General features: G+C 42.2%; 1 protein-coding gene across 1 annotated transcript in view; it reads left to right on the top strand.

The window, feature by feature from the left end:
• LOC144771588 (matrix metalloproteinase-20-like) overlaps positions 1-24,619 on the top strand; it is a 142,346-nt gene that overhangs the window by 42,432 nt on the left and 75,295 nt on the right. The window contains exons 2-6 of the mRNA XM_078655973.1: positions 8,545-8,786; positions 16,283-16,431; positions 16,524-16,649; positions 17,860-18,021; positions 18,574-18,733. Coding sequence (XP_078512099.1) covers positions 8,545-8,786; positions 16,283-16,431; positions 16,524-16,649; positions 17,860-18,021; positions 18,574-18,733 — 839 coding nt within the window. The remainder of the gene's footprint in view (positions 1-8,544; positions 8,787-16,282; positions 16,432-16,523; positions 16,650-17,859; positions 18,022-18,573; positions 18,734-24,619) is intronic.

The raw sequence follows: 24,619 nt of genomic DNA, 5'->3' as shown, positions 1-24,619 counted from the left end.
CAATGATGTATCCAGCGACACTCAAGATCACTCACTTAGGGAAGCAACATTTTTTCACTACCCCCCAAGAAGCCGAAGAATACCTCAAGAAGAACCGGTGAGCAGCATCCCAGGAGGCGGAGGCGTGCAGACGTTCCAGGTCCCACTCACCCATGTCGAACCCAGACTGAAGGAACTGGCACGGGCTAGCGTTCTATGGCCTGACGCTGCTGACATGCCCTCAGTGACTATCTCCAAGTTGGTGACGTATTACCAGTGTTAATGTTGTTATACTGATTCCGCCTGGACACTCGCCTCCTCTACCGCTAATGTAGCCAGCTGGAGACAGTGGTGCTGCGGGTGGGTGAAATAGAGGAGGAGAGTGGTGTGTGTGGGCCCCTAGTGTCCCCCGTACGAGGGCGAACCCCTTAGTTTCCCCCAGGAGTGGGAGAGACTTTACTTGACTTTTAATTTTGAAGGGGGAGAGGGAATACATGCCCGGCGAGTTGGGGGAGCCGGTGTGGGTGGGGGAGGGTGGTGGGATTCAGGGAGCATAATTGCAGTACGATTGGACAATGACTACGGCTTTAATGTACTAGGCATTAGCAGGAGTTGGGACAATGGCTGAGAGTACACATACTGTAAAAGAGGTTACTGTATTAGCTTGGAATGTACAGGAACTGAACGATCCAAGGAAAAGGAGACAGGTGCTTGGGTATCTAGACAGACACCATGTCCAGGTGGCCTTATTACAGAAAACTCATCTGGCCCCGAGGAGTCAGCCCCAATTCGCAACAAAGTGGGCATCCCATCACTGTTTTGCATCATACGCTAGCTACTCTGGAGGGGTAGTTAGTCTTATTAAAAAAGGGGTGCAGTTTGTGCAGGGGGGCGTGGAACTAGATGTTAATGGAAGATATTGTTTGCTCTGGGGGAGACTGAATTCCCATGATGTAACATTTGCCAATTACTATGGACCAAACACGGACGACACACATGCCCTGCTCGAGGTGTGGGGTAGGATCCAGACGATTGGTACAAGCTATGTGATCTGGTGGGGGGACTTTAACACAGTCGGCGACCCGATGAACAACAGGTCACGTGTCAGCCCAACACACTATACCACCCTGCAAAGGACATTTAAGGATATCATAACTACCGGCCACCTGCTAGACACGTGGAGATACAAATACCCCACACTGAGAGAAGGAACACATTATTCTGCTGTGCACTCATCCTGGTCCAGGCTGGACTATGTACTTGTGTCAATGGGTATGGCGCACTAGGTGGAGAGGACAGCTCATCTGGCCCTCACATATTCTGACCATTCACCGGTTATGACTACACTACAGGCACCAGTCAATAATTCCCCATATCTTAACTGGCGACTCAACCCACTACACCTCTAAGACTCAGTATTTAAAGCCGAGATGGAGCAGGACATTCAGGAGTTTTTTTAACGTAACGTAAACTCAGTGTCCAGCTTAACAACAGTATGGGAGGCATTTAAAGTCACGACGCGGGGATGGTGCATTTCGAAGGGGGGAGGTATCCTTAGAGACCTGCGCAGAAGCTTGCATAAATTGGAAGGGGAAATTAAGATCCTCGAGAGGGAACTATCGGAAGGGGGCGAGGTGGGAGCTACTAGGGCCACAATACGCTCTAAAATGACAGAGTATGAGGAGGCAGCTGAAAGAGAGTGTAAGTTTAGGGGGAAGGCTCATGTGGCGCGGATATATGGGGAACGTGACCAACCAGGGAGGGCATTGGCGAATGCGGTGCGACCCCCTAAGTTTGCGAACTACGTAGTAGAGATACAGGATGAGGAGGGACAACCACACAGGAACCTGCCGGAGCAATTGAACACATTTGTTGCCTACTACAAAGCACTTTACTACTCACTGAGGGGACCCCCACTAGACCTGCAATGGTATTTTGAAGATACAGCCCTGGCGTGGCTGGGGGACACCCAGAAAAAGTTCCTTAACTTGGAACTGGAGCTGGACGAGATTAAGGAAGCAATTATGCATATGAAATCAGGGCGAGTGCCGGGATCGGACGGGCTGCCAGTAGAATTTTATAAAGCATATGTGACAACCCTGACTCCGTTTCTTAAGGCAGTGTACTACGAGGCGTTGGAGGAGGGGAGACTACCAGTCACCATGAGAGAGGCCCAGATAGTTACATTATTAAAGCCAGGAAAGTCCCCAACCTCTTGCGACTCCTATCGTCCATTATCATTGCTGAACTGCGATACTACAATACTACAATACTAGCTAAGGTGCTGACGACCAGGCTCAACCTCCTGATGGAGAGGCTGGTTTTACCTGACCAGGCGGGCTTCGTCCCTAATATAGCTACGTCCCACAATCTCAAGACTTTACTGGCAGTGATGCAAGATATAGACCCAAATTCTGCGGCGGTGGCAGTCTTTTTAGATGCCACCAAAGCATTTGATTCAGTAGAATGGGACTACCTGATCGGTACACTAAGTCATATGGGAAATGCCAAACACCTTTCTTAATTGGGTGAAGCTCCTGTTTAGCAGCCCACGGACTTCGGTTTTACTGAACGGAACCAGATCGGCCAGTTTTCCTATCTCTAGGGGCACGAGAGCGGGCTGCCCGCTGTCGCACAGTCTTATTCGCGCTCGCAATTGAACCCCTGGCCGCGATACTGACAACACCACAAGCACAGAGCACTGGTGTACCAGGCCAGGCAACTCCTTATCTCTCTATATGCGGACGACATAATACTATACATACATTAACCCCAAGAAAATGTAAATCCGGTTTTGAGGGGAATCACTAAATTCGGGGCTATACCGGGGATTCAAATAAATTGGGCTTAGTCGGCGATCTTCCCTCTGACCAGTAAGATTGCTCGGCACCAACTGGATTACCCATTGCAGTGGGATATGGAAGACTTTAAATATTTAGGAATACACATTGCCAGGGACAAGGACGAACTAATGCGCACCAACTATGGTAAGGCAATTGATAAGGTTAAGGACAGCATATCCAAATGGATAAAGCTGCCTCTCTCGATGGCAGGGAGGATATCCCTCATCAAGATGATGATCTTACCTAAATTTCTATATTTATTTGTCAACATACCTTACCACCCTGGCAGCTTTTTCTTCCATACCCTGGTGCGACTCATATGGGGGGGAAACAGGCAAGGTTGAACTTAGCGACACTGATGATACCGTATCGACAGGGGGGATTTGATGTTCCCAATTTCGAGCAATACTACTACTGCGCACAGGCGCATTTCGCTCTCTATTGGATACACCCACCACCCTTTATGGCCCACTTGTCGGTAGAGGATGGATATATGGCGCCTACGCCCCCGGAGGGCTACCTATTTACACAGGTGAGGGGACGGGGTCATGACCCTTCCATGGTGGACTGCACCGTGGCGGCTTGGCATTGGTTGGCGCATAAGACGGAAGTCCCATTAATGTACTCCCCCAGGATGCCGCTGCTGCGCAGTCCACTGTTGCAGGTTACATATGAGGGGTTATGAGGCAGAATACTAAGGAAGTTGCAGTACAGCACTTGAGGGGACCTATACATGGGGGGACAGTTCCGCAACAAAGAGCAGTTTTTTGGAGAGCACACGCCCACAATTATGGATACATTCATGTACACTAGACTCAGACAGAGCATGAAAGCAGTCACCCAGACATTTCCAGTGGAACCCGATATTTTCGCGCCACTAAACGCTCTACTGCAAACGGAGGCCCCCTCACATGTCATTTCCCTGTTATATAGACAGGTCAGGAGTTACTCCCCTCCCCAGCCCCTGCGGGCCAGAGCAGAGTGGGACAGTGAAGTGGGAGAACTACTAACGGATGACCAATGAGAAATGTGCTGTACACAGACAGAAGCAATCACTGGCAGTAGCAGGTTACGACTTATACATTTCAAATTCCTACATCGCCTGTACCACACCCCAGTTAAACTGCACAGGTTCCGACTAAGGCCAGACAGATGTGAACGATGTGGGAGAGAAGGCGCAGACTTTATGCACTTGGCATGGCAGTGCCCGAGAGTGGAAATTACTGGGAAGTGGTATTTGACGGTCTGTCAGCAATGTTGGGTGTGCAGGTTCCAATGTCCCAGCTCATAGGTCTCCTGGGCCTGACCCACGATATACGGATGGTACACAAGACATTTCTGGCAATGGGAACATTGATTGCAAAAAGGAGAGTAGCCTGTAGGTGGGGAAGAGACCAAGCACCTAAATTTAAAGACGGGTTGCAGGACTTAACCACTTGGCAGGAACAACTGCACAATTATGCAGACCTACTACCAATTAAATCCCGTCCTAAGGATGTTTGGGGGCCCCTGGTAGCCTATCTCCAGTCGCAGAGTGCAAGCAATGAGGCAGAACAGGGGGAGGTGGCGGAGGTACCGGAAAGTGGAGTAGACGAGAGGGAAGGCACAGAGTGACATGGCCCCTATAGGGCATTATGGGAAGGCCTGGGGGGGGGGTACACTGTGTGTCAATGCATTTGTCTGCCCTATGCCATGATGGTGGAACACGTATGGGAAACTAATGTAATGTGCACAGGGCATAGCCGTACAGAAGGATGGACAGTACACTTCCAAGGCACCGCAATGCACCAGACTCAGTAGTACTGGGTATGCCGCAGTACGTAATGTTACAAGCGGGGGGATGAGGGGAGTTGGGTTTGTTAATTAGAAATGGACACGTATTGAGACAATGAATATGTACGTACAACTGTACATTACGGACTGAGATGAAGGTAATACTGTACTGTGCATAATCTCAATAAAGGTTTTTGAAATAAAAAACAAACAAAAAAAACATACGAGCAAGCCTACCAGTATAGCGATCTCTCCGTGCACAGTGGTCGATGCAAGCGGGCATGGTGAGAAGACAGGAGATGTGCCATGCAGGTTCATCTCTACATACAGTAAGCAGTCCAATGCTATTAAGAGCATTATCAGCACACAATGGCCCATTGTGCTCACTGACATCACACTCCAACAGATATTACCCAACAAACCCAACTTCACATACCGTAAAGCCTACTCTATGTGCAGTGATTTAGTTAAAACCAGCCAGAGTTAGACAGTAAAAGCAGCTGGCTCACACTCAAAAATGGTTTCTTCAAGTGCAGCACTTGCCGTGCGTGCAAGTTTGGGGAGAACACTACATCTTGTCTGTCCACTTTCTCAGATACATCTATCAAACTCAAGGGACACTACACGTGCCGCACGGAGTTCGCTGTCTATTTTTTTGAAGTGTGTTTGTGGGTTGTGCTACGTCGGCAGCACTAAACTTCAGGTTTTCACACGTAACACCTCCGTTCCACTGTCAATTCAGATCCGACATATCCTGTGGCGAGACACATCAAATTGGAACACAACAACAATCTCAATGTGCTCCAATACTTTGTCATTGACAGTGTGCCCACTAACTAAAGAGGTGGGAATCAGGAGAAAAAGCTTAGACAGTTGGAAACTGAATACATCATTGAACTCGATACTAAGGCTCCCCTAGGTCTGAATATATGTGAGGATTTACATCATTTCCTGTAGTGTTGCATAGCCTTTTTCTAGCTTACATCTTTTTCTGCTACTGTATTTGGTTGTTCGTCTGTATAATGTATAATTTTTAAACCTAGGTTCTTATTCATATCTCATAAATGGTGGTTTTAGTTATTTAACTATGATATTGTGTTTAGGGATTGTTGCACTGTATTTGATTGCCCTTCCGCAATATGTGTACATGACATTCTGTCTAGCTTTCCTAAGTCAGAATGATATACTGATTTATCAGGACACAACAAGAAGGTTTTTGGGACATCATTCAGTTTGGATCTGGAGTTTACTTTCAGGATGACAGGGAGTAGACCATTCACCTTGGTCTACGCAAGATTTAATATTCAGTTTTTCAGCTGCCCTTTTCACTTTCTTTTTAGTCTCACCAAAAGTACCTTTGCACGATTTTACACTTTTGTACACATTTTTATGTCAGCACACAGCACTTTAGACTGGACAGTGTTTTACCATTTTTTTGATAACCAATTGTTTTGATATCTTTACATTAAGTTTATTGAATCCTATTTTCATATCAGTATTTGTACTTTCATATTTGCACTTTTATACTTAACACCATTACTGGGAAATATGAGAATTGTCTAACATCATCTGTTTTTAAATTCCTACTCACGCTCATCATGTCCTTAATGTTTACATAATCTATAACTGCATTTGTACACTTTAAATGTTATGTTATGCATGGCAGGTCGTATTCATACTCAACATCAATGAATTTTCATTTGAATATAGTTTTGTTAATACTTATTCTGCCCCTAGAACATGTTTTTCATCATTTCATCATTTCCCTGTATTTATACATGTATTTCGCAATGTTTACATATTAAGGTAATTCGTTTTACCGGTGCACTTTGGTATGATTCCAAACTTCATTTAGTCATAGGATTTTTCCATGTCCATTGTGTCAGCTGACTAACTATCATGTGGTATGTGGGCCACATATATCTGTTTCACTAGCCCGTCATGCGCTCATGTGATCAAGGCCACTGCGTTGGCCGAAACGCATCTTACTGCCATTGCACCTTTTCAAAACTGGAAAAATAAATGAATTTCTGAATCAAGCAGAATCAGCGCATTTGAAGTTTTTCTGTATCTCGTCCGGTGCCGGAAAGCACCACAGAGTGATAATTGAATATGTATATATATATATATATACATATATATATATATACATATATATATACATATATATATATGTATATATATATATATATATATATATGTATATATATATATATATGATAATTTTTTATTTATCATAAAATAGTATATAGGGACACAATATTTTGATAAACAATATGTTTGACACAATATCAGTTTACCTTGATATTGTGTCAGTGATCCTCAAGAGTACATATAAGAGTACCAAGGGATATTTTTAGGCCAATATGCATAGGCATATAAGAGTACTACGGCAGATTTTATGGCCAATTCAGAAACACATTTAAGAGTAGATACTAGAGTACATTGAACCGTTCTGAGGCCAATTCAAAAAAGCATGTAGGAGTACATAAAAGAGTACTACAGAACGTGTTGGGGTCAATTAAGGAAGGCGTGTAAGAGTACATACCAGCGTACTACAGGATGTTTTAGGTTAAATTCAGAAAGGCATGTAAGATTATATAAAAGTGTAATGCATGAACACCCTATTATTGACTCTTAAATCCTTTATGAATTGTGCCCCTTAGCTTGCACCATTAAGAGCAACAGTTGTTGTCATGGTCTATATTCTTGTAACCTTCATACATTTTTGGTGAATCTGTATGGAGTTCTCGCACGTAGGTAAGTCATTACAAAAAAGCGAATGGCAGCCCAAGATGAGCAATTATTAGCTTTTTATGAATTTGCATTGCTGTTGTACATTGGTGGTGCTTCAAGTAAGAAAGATGGCATTGTGCATGGGAGAAGTGGCAAATATGATATGCAAGAGTGTCAATTTATAATAGGTTAATTCCAGGTGTATGACGTATTCACCACAAGAGAGAAGTGTATTAAAATATATTTGTCTGCAGTCTACATAACACAGGAACGCAGCCCAGAAAAGTGTGTAGCGTCGACGTCCCAACCCAATAAGGTCGATAAGTTGAGAAATTATTTAGATGGCTGGGTCTCCATATAGACTAAAGCCACTATGAGCATGATTACGAGTATGGCGGTCCATAGGACTGCCGTCCTTGAGGTAGAGTGGCGGTACTGGCAGACCAACTGCTGCATTTTGAGTGCAGCGGTCTAACATCTACAAAACCTCTGCAACCACCTGCGATTTGTGATCCGTCTGCTGTGGTGCGGTGGTCTGGCCCAGGAATATGCTAGTGGTGCCGCTGCGCACCACCAAGCATATTATGAGTTTTCTCACCGCCACAGTTTTCATTATGGTGAACCTGCCATGAAAATAGTGCTGCTAAGGTACCAAAGGGTGGCCTATAGGTCCCCCTGAGTCCTCATGGTGATAGGATGCATGCAAGGGGGCACATTTTGTGCCTCCCTTTGTGCATGCACCCCCTTTCCTGCACTGCATGGACTACAAAGTACATGCCATGCAGGAATGGTCTTTGGTGCTCCCATTGCGATGTCTTTTTAATAGGCACCGCCGTGGGACCACCAACGCTCCACCTGCCTGACATGAGGAAACCTGCAATCTGGCGGGCGGTGTTCACACAGCTTTGGCAGTGTGACAGCTCTGCTGCCACACCGCCAAAGTTGTAATTAGGCCCTATTTCAGAAAACAGGGATTCCACAATCCCCGCTGTAACTGTCCTGTAGCCATCTGAATGCCGAGTAAACAGAACTGCAGACAATACATGCATGCACCGTTCTTCTTTCACTGTAGTTAAGCGTTACAGTCAATATTGAAGGTCATTTTAGAACTACAAATGCAGACTTATTGTTGATTTCCCTGAAAACAGAACTGTTTCATTTATAGATTCCTGATAACAGCCAGCAGCAATTCACTTTCATTTATCATTAACAGGAATATCTAGAACATTTTTACCACCTGGGAGAAGATTTGACAAATCGCACCAAGAGGAGTGCTGATTTTATGACAGCCAGACTCAAGCAAATGCAAGCTTTCTTCCATCTAAATGCAACAGGGACATTGGATTCTCAAACCTTAGAAATTATGAAATCTCCTCGATGTGGAGTCCCAGACGTCAGCAACTACAGCCCCCTGGGTCAACAGAATCTCTGGTCAAAGAATACACTGACTTACAGGTGAGGAACTGAGTTAATTTGATGATATAAATTCAGCTTCCAAAAAGTTAACTAACCATTTGCAAAAAATTGCAAAAACATCTACCTCATTAATATTTATGAGGCAGGTGTCCTTTTTAGATTCCGAGTGGTTGAATGGGAGTATACAGATGGAGTCCTACGAGGGTCCACAGACTACCGCTCCTGCACTCACTTTGTTTAATAGCCATTTTTTAAAGCTACCTTAACAGAACATGTTGACATCGATGCCCCCTTCACACTCCTTCTTTCTAGACTATTACAATCAGTTGCAAAGGAGAATTTGTGTGTGGGGTAGTCATTTCTGACCCGCAGTGTGTCCTTTGCATATTGCAACATGTCCTTTTTTGGTCACAAACCTTGTGATTTTAGAAATCGCAGTGTTTGTGACCATACAATGTTTTACTACATCGGGCCTACTGTTGACTACTAAGTTAATAATTTACATTTGAATGACTAGCTGAAAGTATGATGTCATGGATGTGATTTTCTTAAGGTGTTGCTCTTGGAGAGAGGGCCCTTCTGAGATTCTTACTTAACTTTTTGATCTACAAGAAGTTACCAGCCTCTGCACCAGTTTCAAAACTCATACATTATTTTTCTCCAATTCTGTATCATCATCATAAATACGTTTTTTAGACTGTAGTCCTTAGAACTTAGCACATAAAATACTCCACAAATAAAATTATTAACATAAAATGTGCTTACATTTTGTGACTTTGTACTTCAAATCCATCATAAAATATTATTCATTTTAAAAAAGATGCCAGAATTAATTAGGATACAACAACTATAGCTCTGCATAAAACTCCAGCTCTGCTTAAACCAAACAGAAAATTCCCATGCCAAGATGCAACATTACCCCATCACAAAATGTCCAATATTTTCCTACTTGCTCAGAAAAGAAACACCTCTAGCACAGGTCCCCTCTTAAGATTGCAGAGGTGAGAGAAATTTGGAAGCTTCCCAGCGATTCAATATTCCATATTTTCTTTAAACTGGCTTTATAAATCTCCTAAACCCCCTTCTCAAAAACAAACATTCCAAGAACAATGTGCATCATCAGATTTTAATTGTATTCTACAACCAGATAACCTCTCATTTATTTTTAGTCTCTTGGCCACCTCAGGCCTCAAATACATAAGGTGAACCCCAATCCGAGACCTTACATCTTTTGCCTCATTACAGGGTTTTCCAGTACTGATAAATACTAAAATGCTGTATTATTTTGCCATGAGTCCCAAAAGAGTACAGTAGATTTTTTTGAAGAAGTGCAACATCACAACTGGAAGAGCCTGGTAAATAGCACTCTTTTAGTGATGACAAAGGGCCTGATTAAGACTTTGGTTGTGCAGCGCTGGCTTTACACCGGTTCAAAGCATCATCAAAGCCGTGCATGGTCTGCCTGCCTGATTACGAGTTAAACTCATTTCTGGCGGGCTTTTCTTTTGCCATTCATACGTAGGTGCCCTGAAAATGGGCACTACAATGGAAATGCGAAAGCAGTTCGAGCACGGCATCGACTGTGAAGTCCATGTGGTGCTGGCACTTGGGGTGTATGCAAACAGCGGGGCACCTTTTGTGCCCCCAGGCATGCATCCCCATGGGGGTGGAGTTATGGGTGCCCTGTAGGGCCCCCTTTGTTACGCCACCTCCTGCCTTTTCATGGCAGGCTCCCCGCCATAAAAAGACTAGTGGTGGGGAAACTCGTAATATGCTCGGCGGTCTCTCCATGCATACTGTATACTACTGTCTTATGCGCCACTGCCAGAGAACGGCGGTTCCCTGGCACAGCTGGGGCAGCGGTGGCGGTCCTCATAATACAGCGGCTGTAGGACAGCCACCACTGTGTCACAGCGAGTCAGGCAGTCAAAGACCGCCAGACTCGTAATTTGGCCCAAAGTCTTTCTTAGGCTTGCAGCCCAGTTTCTCTCATTCCTTAAGATCTCAACTTATTTCAAACACCCAAGACAAGAGGCAAAACCACAAAGTCAGTCCTAATGCCAGACCTCCTGCCTGTACCATTACTTACTTGGGCATATTCAAGGCCATTATCAGACTTCTCAATTATACTTCCCACTCAGGAATAATATTTCAGCACCTTACAACCATTCTGCCTGCACCATACTTTAAAATGGTAATGACTGAAATCAAACCAGGACCACCATATTCCACCCTAAATTTGTTTATACCCATACTGGTAGGTATGGCATTTGTTTTCATAAACTCACAATGCATTTTCATTTTTAATTGGATGAGAAATGTATGTCCAAATAACGGTATGTTTCCACCTCATCTATCTGCATCCTCTCCAAAGACAAGTTACGCACTTTCCTCTTCTGATAAAATACTAAAAGTTCAGTTTTTTTAATGTTGACCACCAGTTTCTTAGACTTACAGTTCCTTTGAAAGGCATCTAGCTTCCTCTGGAGCCTGATTTGGCTCATATACATGCTAAGTCATCCGAGTAAATCAGACACGGCATATGGTGCCCCCCCAATGTTGGGGGCAATGAGGCAGATCCCTTTATTATTTCTGGAAGGTCTCTTAAAAATAATGCTGTAGACCATTCCATATCGGGATCATATCAGATAAAGCTCCATCCTTATCTAATTCCACCTGCGCCCAATTCCCCTGGTGGAGTTCCTTTAGTATAATCAGTAGGCCACTGAGATCCCTAACTTATCCAGATCAGCCCAAATAAACTCACGATTCACTAAAATCAAAGGTCACCTAAAAGTCTACAAAGCAACAAAATAAATTACATTTCAGATTGATTGCCTTCCTGGCAACAGCCAATAAATTCAAACAATGGTCTATGGTTGAATGATAGGCTTAAAAAACACTTTATTCCATAGTTATTAATCCTTCCTCATCTGCCCTGTCTTTTAATGTTTTTAAAATTAGTTTACAAAAGACTTTCTCCCCTACACCCATACGATTTATCAATCTAACATTTTTAGGATCTAAAACGGGGCCCTTTTTATGGTTAGGTTTAAGAATAGCACCCTTTCAGCTTTAGTTGGCAGTTTCTGCTTTTTGGCATCATATTCACTGACATTTAAAAAACAGCATATTTCAGGTTCTATGGACTAGATTTTTGTCATTTTGGTCTTGATTTATTTATTAAAATGTACTTTTGTTGATATTATTATTATAATTTACATTTATTTTTCTACATTGGTGTAGAATGTTTTTTGTGTTTATATTTTCACTCTATCACTGTTTGAAGTGTTGCATAAGTACTTTACAAATTGCCTCTGAGTTAATTGTTGCTGCTCTGTGCCAAGCTGCCAGAGGGCCGAGCACAGATTAATGTGGTGTTTACTTGTGACTTCACCCTGAGAAGGATTGAGGTTGCTGCTTGAGTAGGTTTTCATCCCCCTTGACCAGTAACCCAATTTCTCGCATCCTTCCACCCCTGACTGAAGACCTGGGACTTAGAAACTTTTTGGCTCCAAACACCTGCCAAGCCGATCCAACCAAGGATCATTGCTGCTGGGCTTAATATTCAAGCTTCACCAGCTCTGGGCTCTTTTGCAATGCAAATCTTTGTGAGCGGGTGTTAGAAATTGGGTTAATTGTTGACTGGGGTGTGAACCTCATTCAAACTGCAACCGCGATCCATGGTGCGGTAAGTGTCAGGCAAACCCTCAATTAACCGTTGCTCACTGTCTGGTAGCTCGGCACAGAGCAGACAGGCTAAGCTTAGAAGGAATGTGTAAAGTATTTGTGCAACACTTCAAACGGTAAAACAGTATAATCACCATACAAAAAGATTCCACACCAGCTTAGGAAAATAGAGCTTAATGTAATAAATAAAACAAGACCAAAACAACAAAAATTATTTGACTAGAACTGTAAAATAGCACTCAGAAGTAATAAGCGCTTTCTTGAGACATCTGGTGGTGCCGGACCAGGACAAAGTCAAAAGTTCAGGCTGGCCTCGATGGAGTGCAGGCCGGAAATAGGGACCCAGTGAGGACCGCTGAACAAAAGTGCCTTGATCCCGGCTGCTACGATGTCGAAGATGCTGGGTGCAGCTGAAGCAATTCGCCGGTGTCGATCCACAGAGTGGTTGCGATGTGCTGGTCCTGATCTACACAGCAATGGCGATACGTTGGCTCCAATGAATGAAGAGCTGTGCTATGGGAGATTCGTCGTCGAGGATGCCGTCGACTGAGGTGCAAAGACCGTGTGCAGTGGTGGTTCAGAAGACAATGCATCGGACCAATCCACATAGTACAGGTGATGCACCTTTTCTGGTCATGCAACATGTTTGTTGTTTCTTGGACCTCAGCAGTCTCTGGTTTCTCCTTACGTGGATCACCCTTTCGCCATTTGCACTTCATATTGTTTATTCACTTTTTAGCAATCTTTCATTTATTTTTTTTTTGTTTGTTTGCTCTGCATGTCACAAGTGCACACGTATGCTTTACACACATAGATGCACCTTTGTGTTTTGGACACTCTTGGTCGTAATTCGGTTGGTTTTCAACTTTGGTTCATGCTATCCCTTTTGCAGACCCCAAACTCTTTACACCCCAGGTTTTGATATATTGATTTAAATGCCGGCATGAATTTTGATGTGTTTATTTTGCTATTCATCATGTACATTTTCTTACTCTTGGAATCTTGGACATTTTTGATTATCATCATAGCTAATGGTTAGGTTAGTATGCACTTTGGGTTTTTTGAGCTTTACTGTTTGGGATGTTTGCGGTAATTCATGTAATTTTGTATTGCGCTGAATGTATTGATATACATATCATTGTATACAGATTCCCCTGAAGAAGGGCTATTTTTTTAACCCGTTTACCACGGTGGCAATTCTGCCGCGGTGCGGGCGTTCGATTGCGCAGGCGGGGCCGTGTCAGCCAACGGACGTGCACAGCACTACCGAGGTAGTGCTCGTGATGGCCAGTGGTCAATGGGCGCACTTAAGCAGTTAAGCCTGAAATGCACTTGTATGAACCTTTAAGTTTTGCAAGAAATGTTGACTGTCTCTCTTGTTGAATAAACATGAATTTGACGAGCCAAAGGTGGAGTTTGGTTGCTGCACCCTTGAAGACAGGATTACTTTGAAAACGTACATTCGCATTTCACTTTCAATTGTTTAAGTCATTATACTGTTGTTTCAAGTGTTGTTCACATTCTGTTTACACTCTTTGAGTGTCTTTTTGTAGTGCACATGCAGACCGGGACTTGGTCAGAGTTTTTTTTTTCTTCCTATTCGAATCAGGAGGATTGGACGGACGCTCCTCTGCTGGTGCACACACCACTATTTTACTGTGGTTTACATTGTTGAATGGGTTTACTATTTCATTTTAACAAGTGCATTAGACTGTTTCTACTTCACACTTTCTAAAAGTGATATTTTCAGAATTGCAATTTAAAATTGACCTTTTAGAACAAGGGAGCATCAAGAGTTCATAAGGGCCCAGCATATATGCTCCAAACGATTACTGGAATGTGAATGGGTATGCAGTTCCTATGGGGGAAATTAACAAGTGTGTGCTTAGAGTTCTAACAGGTCAGGAGTAGTGGAATCCGAAGGGTGGTTCCGTTTTGTAATAGGAGCCCTCACACACTGTAACAAATGTGATGCTTCATCATAGGATTTTGCTCCTCATCGAGCAGCCGGCTCTGCAGTGCTCCACGGGCACCCTCTAGTGGGCTCTTTGGCAGAGATCTTTTTCCAAAGCCATATGTGAAGTGCCTGTGTAGGCCATAGGTGTAGATGTGTAGCAGGTGAGTGTTGGGGTAGAGAGTGCTAGTGACAAAAAAAGGATCAGGAAAATTTCAAGGCTAAAGAATATTCATTCAGTGAGTCCACCTGTCCTGGTTAAAAAGTGTGCGTGCCACCAATAGAATCAATGGTTTCTAGTGGCTTATTACTATCAAGCGGTCAACATGTTTCTTGCCTAAATATGTCAATAAATGATCTGAGCAATTCTTCAGGGTAAATCCAAGTGATTTGACATTCACCGAAAGTTGGGGCGTGAATTCGTCAAGGTTCATGTCACTGAGCCAGGTTTGTACTTTATCTTGTTTGTTGTTCTGAATATAAAACAGGAATTCTTGGTTGGGTTGACCATCAGGTAGGCACTGTACAACCAGGTCTGGATGATGCAGTGTTTGATAAGTTGGATATCTGAAGCACAGGCTCCTTTCAAGTAGAGTTGGGTATCATCAGCATATAAGGTCTACCTTGATGCTTTATCTGTGAATAGAACAGCAAGCAGAACCATGTAAAGTTTAAGAGTGACAAAAGACAGTATGGAACCCTGGGGACTCTACAGGTGATAGTGATTTTTTGTGATCTAGAGGTGCCCTTAAATACAAACTGGCACTACTTGTTCAGAGCTTTTGCAGGGTGGGTGGGTTCTTCCAGTATCCATGATACTCATTCTTTTGCAAGGATGTACCAACAGAACACCCTTACGTTTTAAGAGAAATATTTGCAGAATAACATTTCTAGGCAATGCCAGACTTATTGAAGGATATTGATAGTCTGTTTTCCAGAGACATTTAGGAGATTAATTTGTGGCAACTAAATAGGAAACATGGAGGTAAATACATGTTATTAGGATTTTTACTCAGATTAATTTTCATGGTCATGGCTGACAATCTTTACTTCTATTCCTAAAATGTTATTACAAATGTCCTGCTTAGCATGACAAAAATTATAATTTAACGTGGCAACACCATAAAATAAGGCAATCAGTGAACTTCACTTTGGCTGATTACTAGCTGATATCTGAGCTTCCACAATAGTAACATCAGGAGATGTTAGGCAAAAGCCTTTTCCATCATTACATTGAGGATGTTGAATAATATTCCTGTATCCATCAGGACCTCTCTAACCCTGCTTATATATAGGAAAATCTGAAAACATGCTCCATTAATCAACAATCCTTCACAACGCAGAAGTGCCCCTCTGCTGCTCCCAGAGCTCAGTTACCACCCAATCATTCATTGACTGACATTGACTGTATCTCTGCCTTTAACCCAATACAGCCCTCTACTGCCTTTAAACTACTTTCAGTCTATACAAATACCACATACATACATCCACCAACATAAATGAATTAACACAAATAGTAGCACCTAGAATTCATCTATATCAAATGTGTATGATAAACATGGTGGTACTGTTATTTATTATAGGCACTACAGATAAGGCACGTTCTTGTGTTGGGTACAGAAGTAGCTTTAGTAATGGTGTCACTGTGTCAATATAGTTGTGCCTTCTTGGTAATTTACCCCAGTTTTGAATCATTTGTATGGCGACAGAGGATATGTATATTGTGTGGACCGTCTAGTCAGATGTCAAATAACAATGAAAGTGTGTACATTTATTATATCAGTCCTGTAAAACAATTGTTGAAATTGATAAGCATATACATTTAATTGTATGACTCATGTTGGTAAACCTGACAGAATTAAATTATTTGGCATATACATTCTTTCCATAGTATATCTTCCTACACTTCAAGTCTGCCTTCCTCAACAGTCAATTCAATTATTTCTTCAGCTTTAAAGGTCTGGAGTGATGCCAGTCCATTGAGTTTTGTTGCCTCCAATGTTGGAAATGCTGATATCATTGTCAACTTTGCAAGAAGATGTAAGTGAGATTATTTTTGGGAGAATGTTTCCTCTCTCTTTTTTCTTTCTAAAGTTGTTTAAAAGCCTTCCTTTTCTTGATTTCTATTGCAGCTCATGGTGATTCGTATGCATTTGATGGACCAGGAGGAACCCTGGCACATGCATTTGGACCAGGAGTTGGTATTGGAGGTGACACGCATTTTGATGAAGATGAAAACTGGTCAACTCAATTGAACGGTAGGTAACTTGGAAAATATGTGTTTTAGGTTTATTTGTTTTCCTACTGCAACCAAGATTCTGTTGCATTGATTAAAAGGTGTATTAAATATGGAGGGCATGGCTATAGAAGTAATAGCTCTACTGGCAGCCATTATAGCAGCATTTAAACTAACAGAAAACCATAGTATGTTTTCAGGTTTTCACTGTTACAAATTATTAAACAGCTCATGTTCAAATTCATACCATCATTCGCAAAGTCTCAGTACACACAAATATGTGCACCTTCATTCAATAAGCCTTAGTGTATCTTTTATGCTGCCTAGTAATCCTGGGTAACTGGCACTCAGTAATCCTTAGTGAATTTTCAGGTTTTTACCACAATTTGTTCCTTATAAGTGCATAGTCAGACTTTTACACAGATGCCTTAAATGCCAGTTGATATGTGCTACATATATAGTACTCATGAGAGGAGGGCATCAGAATTTTAGGAGAGTATCCACGTGGCTAGCTGATATTTCATGCTAAGAGGGAATATTTCAAGAGCAAACATTGGCAGAATTGTAATTTTTTCCTGAACGCAATTTCAGAATTGTAAATTTTGTAAAATTTAGTTTTTAAATTAGATACTGTCATGGCAGCACACATTCAAGAATATAATGGTCTGTCACAATGTTGCACACAACAAAAAATGAACAACACTCCATGTTTTTTACTTTTAAATGTTAACTTTTCTACCTACTTTAAATACCTATTTTTGGGATTTTTTTCTCAACCTACTGTTAATATCTACTTTTTGGATTTGTTCTCATGTAATTGATATTATTAACTTCACTAATTTCTTGCAAGTTTACAAAATTATTGGCACAAAATTTCTTACATCGCCATGTCTGAAGTCTAAAAGGTTATGACCGAAATAGAAAGTATATTCCCTAACCTTTGCTATCCTTTGCACCCGAAGGCATATAATCCCTAAATCCCAAATGTACTATGTTCTGCCATAAAGGCTGTGGCTGCACCCAGAGCCTCTAGGAAGCGATACACAAAGGCCAGACTCTGAGGATGGAGTTGTGTGTAAAATCGAACATACAACACTATTCATCTAAGCTTACTAGGTGCCAGCATAACACACAATTACAGTTTCTGAAAAAAAGCTCTTATGAAAATGTAAATAGTAGTTATATGCAACGTGGCATGTGTACATTTAATTTTATTTTCCTTTTCCATGCAGGATTCAACCTTTACCTTGTGGCAGCTCATGAATTTGGGCACTCCTTGGGACTGTCACATTCTTCAAACCCTTCATCTTTAATGTACCCAACATACCAGTCACGGAGCACAGATGGGTCTCCACTCTCAAATGAGGATGTGCAGATGGTTCAGAACATGTATGGTATGGTATCTATTTATGTATGTATAGTTGTATGTATGCATGCATGTATGTATCCATGTAAATGTGTTTGTTTTCACAAAGTGCAAATCTGTACACACAATGCCTCAGCTCTGGAGACGTAAGTATTTGGCGCTTTCCCAGGTTTATGTGCTCTTGTAAATCTGGGGCAGCATCAAAATCCAAGGGTGTTGTATGGGAGAACCCACTGTAATGCCCATGGAAAGCCTCCAGAGTGCAGAGTAAGGCAACACAGTGATTTGCGCTGCCTTGCCTACTCCATATCTATGAGGCGATTGAAATCCACGCATAGTGGCTTTGCAGGACCTCATAGATACGATTTTGCAATCTGCACTACCGGAGCATCGCAAAAAATGACACTCTGGCGGCACAGCAGGCTCATAAATAAGCTCCTATGTGAATTGAAGAATTACTGATATATGGGGCATCTGCCTTTGAACTCGCAAAAAATCAAGTAAAATGAATTTAGGAAATGACTAGTAAGAAAGTTAAAACCATAACAGAAAGCAGAAAATAACATATCTCTTAATTTAGGAACAGAGTCGCTCTTTGGAGGAAATTATTACCCATACGTCTATCGATACATGCGCTACTTTTTCCCAAGACGGCTGGTGGCGGAGGAAAAATGTAAAGCAAACCTGACATTTGATGCAGCTACTCAACTGGGTGAAAATGTAATATTCTTCAAAGGCAGGTAAATATATCTTTTGTAGAGGATAGCCGTATGTGTTCAATAGATTCATTTATCCGAACAATTAACAGCCGCTTGTATTGTTATTGCTTGAGTTGCAATGGTAAATACAAATTTTAGTTCTCGATTAACAGTGCATTTTGCTATCACAGTAGGGTTCCAGATTGACAGCAGATGCCTTGCTTGACTTTCATTTAACGTTTATGCTCTAAATCATTTTCCTATGAATAATATGAATACATTCAAAACACAGGTTAATATTTTGGAAAACAAAATGGACGGATTAGTTCAGTAGTATAAATTGCATGGTTATTTTCAGATGGAAGGATGCTGGAGGATCGTTTAGTTTAAAAACGAATTTCTGTGGAAAAAAGAAAACAACACAGGAGACCAGTTGGCATATTTATGAAATCAGAGGCGCAGGGCAGCACAGCAACTCACCTTGCTGCGCTGCCTGTGTCACTGAAAAAATGCAGGAATGTGCTGTATTTATCCAACAGGGTGCATGCCTGTCCTTTCCCCTTGTGTGACGCCATTTTGGCAGACTATCACCAATGCAGGCACACTTGCATCATGGTGCGAAAGTGCCTGTGTTGAAAGCAGGATTGTTTTGTGCAGGAAGGTGCTGAATGCAGAACAAGTAGACAGAGGGAAAACAAGGAGAAATAAAGATATTACGCCTCACCTGGGGAGGCATTGGATTTTGATGCATTACCAGGTTTACAAGTCCTTGTAAATGTAGGAATGCTTAAAAAACCATGGGAGTTGTTCAGGAACACACACCGCAACTCATATGGAACTCCTCCAATGCGTAGAGTAAGGTACCGCAGCCTCACTCCAGATTTGTGAAGACACACAAAGCCATGCAAACTTAGAGGCTTGCGTCATACATGTGCCACTTTGTGTGATAAATCCATGGAGACTTCCGCAGTTTTGCTGTTTCCTAAAAGTAAATGTTCGGGGTCTCTATACTCAAGCATCAGAGTCTGGCCTTTGTGTATCCCTTCTAAGAGGTTCTGAGTGCAGACACAACCTTTTTGGCAAAACATGGTGCATTTGGGATTGAGGGATTATTTGCCTTTGGTTGCAAAGGGAAGCAAAGGGTAGGGAATAAAGAACTAAATATGCTTTCTATTTAGGTCATAGCCTTTTAGACAACAGACATGGTGATATATGAAATTGTGTAACTTTGTATTTGCCATTATTACAAAGTTGTGCCAATAATTGTGTGAATTTACATGAAATTAGTGAAGCAATTCAGACTGCTGTGTTGGGATATTCTCCAGATCTAATAGCAGACCGACCACATAAATAATATATATATATCTTGGTTTTGGTAGCTCGGTCGCTAATTCTTCAAAGATGGTGGTCTAGCGATATCCCAACCTTTCAACATTTAATTTGTAAATTAAATAGGGTTAAGATCAGGGTCATACAGGAAATTTGAGAAATTGTGGGAAAATCTGGGCTAAAAGTTGGTGTATTAAGATGCTATGAAAGATGTCATGGCATATATCTTTGGTGGATTGGTATATGAGATATATAACAACATGGGTTGCACAAAATGAATGTTTTACATATCTGTGGATCGGGATGCAATATTGTAAATATGCTTTTAGCTTTTTTTTGTATATATATTTATTCATGTGGCCATGTGGGACCATGCAATAATTGTATGTCAGCATTATGAAATGATGAACTATTGCCAATAATGGTCCAAAAAGTAGATATTTGCAGTAGGTTGATAACAAAAAATAGGTATATACAATAGGTAGAAGGGTTTACATTAAACAATAAAAATAAATGGAGTGTTGTGCATTTTTTGTTTTGTGCAACATTGTGACAGACATTTATATTCTGGAATGTGTGCTGCTGTCACGGTAACTGATATAAAAACTCAATTTTACAAAATGTACAATACTGAAATTGTTGAAATGTGCACAGTCGTTCAGGAAAAATACAAATTCTGTCAATGTTTTCTCTTGAAATCTCACCTCTTGGTATGAAATATCAGCTTGTCACGTGGGTACCTTCCTAAAATTCTGCACCCTCAGCTCAGGAGCTTTATATGTGTAGCACATATCAAAGACACAGTCCGTTCATGTTCTTCCTTGAGATTTGGGAGGTTGTTGAGAGTAAATAAAGTTCACACAATAGGACCTCAAAGTTTGCAAGCACTGGCGTGATAAGGTCTGATATGAGCATAGTGGTGCATATTCCGTAAAGACCAACAATTGACTTGCTATGATGGTCAACTCAATTTTTTATCTTCTGAAGGGCAGCTCAGTGAATAGCACCAGCTGTATTACTTCTTTGTAGAAGCAGCACGAGGAAGAACACAGCGTCCTACGCTGTGCCAAAACAAAATTTTCACAATGTGCAGATTTGATTAAGTGATGCACAGAAACAGCAGCCTCATGACACTTAACAAAGTAGAAAGAGGAGCCCTGCAGCACTAATGAATGCAGAGAAGGCATTCATTGTCAGTACTGATCTTTGCAATTAAACAAAGATCATTCATTAGAAATATACAACAAATCTTGCTTTTAGTTCTTTGCATTTTTTAAGAAATTCTATATTTTTACTATGCCCCCATGTAGATGTCCATTATATTGAGCTCCGCTAACTCAGTCCCGGAAATGTGTACACAACTTACAGGATAAGTGTTTACATTGCAAATTTCCACAACTGTCATTATGGTATATTAGCTATCTATGTACGACTGCACGGAGTACTGATATGGGAAGAACGAATGAAGAATATTTTTGTGCCACCCATCTCTCAAACTCAGCATATTATGGTATGGATATTTGTAAAGTACACTATCACCTGCAAGAGTATCCGAGTGTCAGAAGGTGTGTGTGCCTGACCTTGCTAAGAGCAGGATGTTTGAAAAGCTAGGCTTAAGCTTATTGAAGAACTCAAAAAAGGAGGAGGCTCTGATGTGTAGCGGGAGTTTGTTCCACACAGTAGGAGCAATGCATGAGAATGCCTAGCCTCCGGACATGTTTCTGTGTATGCACGCAAATATGAGTCCAGTTAAGTGGAGGTGTCTAGGTGGTTGACGGAAAAAGATACGACTGTTTAGGTAGGCAGGTCCTATGACGGGTAATGGCTTGAATGTGGGGGTGAGAAGTTTGAACTGAGCGCGTTTGTGTTTTGGGAGCCAATAGAACTTCCTGAGGAATAATTGATGTGTGTTCTGCTTGGGAGAATGAGTCTTGCTGCTGAATTCTGAATGGTTTGTTATGTTCTGGTGATCTGCTTGGTGATTCTGGCATACTGGATGCTCCCATAGTCTAGCTTGCTGGTGTCGAGGGTGTGAGTGACAGTTTTTCTGGAGTTGCTTGGGAGCTATTTTAGGAACTGTCTCAGCATCTTTAAGTTGTGGAAGCAGTATGCTGCAACCGTGTTGACTTGTCTAGTTTGCTGTCAATGATGATCTTGAGGTTAATGGCAAGGGTGCAGGGGTAGGGGTTGGTCCAAGGCTGTCTATGCCTACCACCAGGTAAGCTCAATGGTGAAGTGTTTTTCCAAACATCATTGCTTCTGCATTGTCGGTGTTGAGCTTGAGACAGTTTACCTCATTCATAGGCAACTTAGTTATGCAGGAGGTAAACTTGTTGCTTGTGTTGGGAGCTCTTACCCAAGAAGGAGATTATGAGTTGCGTGTTGTCATATAAGAGGATGTTGATGTTGTGTGTGTTGATGACAGTGGGCAGAGGGTTCATGGATGCATTGAAGAGGGGCGGACTGAGGGTAGAACCTTGAAGTAGTAGGAATTTGTCGGCTTCCACGGAGTATGATGTCAGGCTCACAGCTTGAGTTCTGTCTATCAATAATGAGCCGATCTAGTGGGGGCGAATCCTTGGGCACCAATCTTGTGAAGTTACATATGTACAATAGGTGGATATGCTTTCAGATCTGCACATCTATGAGTCAGTTATATTGTATTCAAACATTCAATTTATGACCTATCAACATAAAGGTGTGCTCTCGTGGTGCCGTATTACCCACCCACCTTGGTTAAAAATCTGCTAGACCTGCAACCACGGTCTAGACCAAAATGTAAAACAAATTCACCGAAGCACACCAAAAAACTTTTATCCTCAGTCAGTCATGAAACGAAAAGAATGCAACGAGTTAGTAAAGTTCCATTTGCAACTTTTCCAAAGAGCGATTCACAGCTGTAGATGTATCAGGTCATTCAAGTTTATTTCATTGTAGACAAAACAAAGGCAGCCGACGCGCTTTCGTCCTCCTGGACTTTCTCAAGGCTGATCCCAGAATTGAAAACAAGCTGTCTTTTCCAGTGTAACACAATTGAATATCCAAATTTAAAAAGACTCCTTCTAAGGTGGTTGAATATCTGCCAAGCCGAAGTTAGTGTATTCAAGCAGAATAAAATGACAATTGTTGCATCAAAGTTAGTCGGTTTAGAACGAATTAGCCATAAGCGCAACGTTGTATTATCGTCGGGGCGCTTCACCCATAATAAGTAAGCGCATAAGGTTCCAAGTGGTAGAGCATCCGCCGTATTCCCGAACTGCTCCATGCGAAAGTCTTTTGGTGTGCTTCGGTGCATTTGTTTTACAAATCTTGTGAAGGTGTTTGATGAGTATGGGTTGTGAGACCATGTTGAAGGCTGCAGAGAGGTCCAGGAAGATGAGTGCCACTGTATCTCCTCTATCCATTATCATGTTAAATTTTGTCTGTGGAGGTGATTTGTGTATCGCGTTTGAGTTTGAAGCTGGGCTGCGTGATGTCAAGGAGCTGTTGATGAGATAGGTCAAGGAAGCTGATGATGAAGTGGATCTTGAAGCGTCTGTGGAGGTTCTACCCTAACACCCTGGCTGGCTACTGTGGGATGGAGACCGGTCTGCAGTTGGTGCACGAGGCTGGGTCTGTGGAAGGTTAGTTGTGCACAAGGGGCAGTGGCTTATTTGTTTCGTCTGTAGATTTATCTGTAAAAAACCATAGCTAAACCTTGGGTAGCTGTGGCATTGAGCAGTGAGACTTACACAGAGGAAAAGGTGTTAAGCATTTAAATAGCACCAAAACAATTGAGGAAATAGAAATAGGCATGACACTCAAAAAAACTGAAACCAATTTTTAAAAATAGACTGTTTTGTAGAGTTCCAGAGATACAGATTTTAAAAGTAATATTAATCAAAGCAATTACGCTGAACTATGAACAAGCCTTGGCAAAGTCCACAAACTAGACATTAAGATACTATCCCAAAGAAAACGTAGGTTAAGTACCAATGCAGTCAGTTAGAAGTGCTTGAGGCGACCAACTCCGGCAGGGAGCTTGTCAGGGTGACCAGCAAGGTCCTTAAGAGAAGTTACCTTCACAGCAGAAGCAGTCCTTCAACAGTTCCAGACACTTCATCTACGTTGCATTTAATTCCTATGGAGTGGTCCTGATGCAAGAGATGAAGGATGCTGAAAATGCTCTAGTGATGCTGTGAATTAGACGTGGTTGACAGGGTTCTTCCTGCAGGGATTCATCAGTCCACAAAGATGGTGAGGGGGTCTCGGTTGCAAAGTCGACTTTCCACGAAGTCCTCTCTGGTCTGGGCAAAGTCCGGTCGCGACTAGACTACCAGTTGCCCATTGTCGCGGTCACAAGACAATCCTTCCTGGTTCAATAACGTTCCTTCTGAGGGTACCAGAAACTCCAGGCTCAGCGAACTCGAGTGCAACTCAGTGCACCACATCCTGGTCCTCAGTGCTGCAGGCAGGTGTGGCTACCAACTTCTCCAAGCAGGCTTCTTCAATTGTTGAGTCCCTGTGCTGCAAACAGGAGGCAAGTCAGCTGGCCTCCGGAGTTCTCTTGGCTCAACTGGGCTCTGGAGAAACAGCTTCTCCCTGAGTAGGACACAGCAG

Source organism: Lissotriton helveticus, chromosome 8 (genome assembly GCF_964261635.1).
Source record: "Lissotriton helveticus chromosome 8, aLisHel1.1, whole genome shotgun sequence".
In the NCBI taxonomy this organism is placed as follows: Eukaryota; Metazoa; Chordata; class Amphibia; order Caudata; family Salamandridae; genus Lissotriton; species Lissotriton helveticus.
The sequence above is the reverse complement of the archived record's forward strand: the minus strand, read 5'-3'. Positions and strand labels throughout refer to the sequence as shown.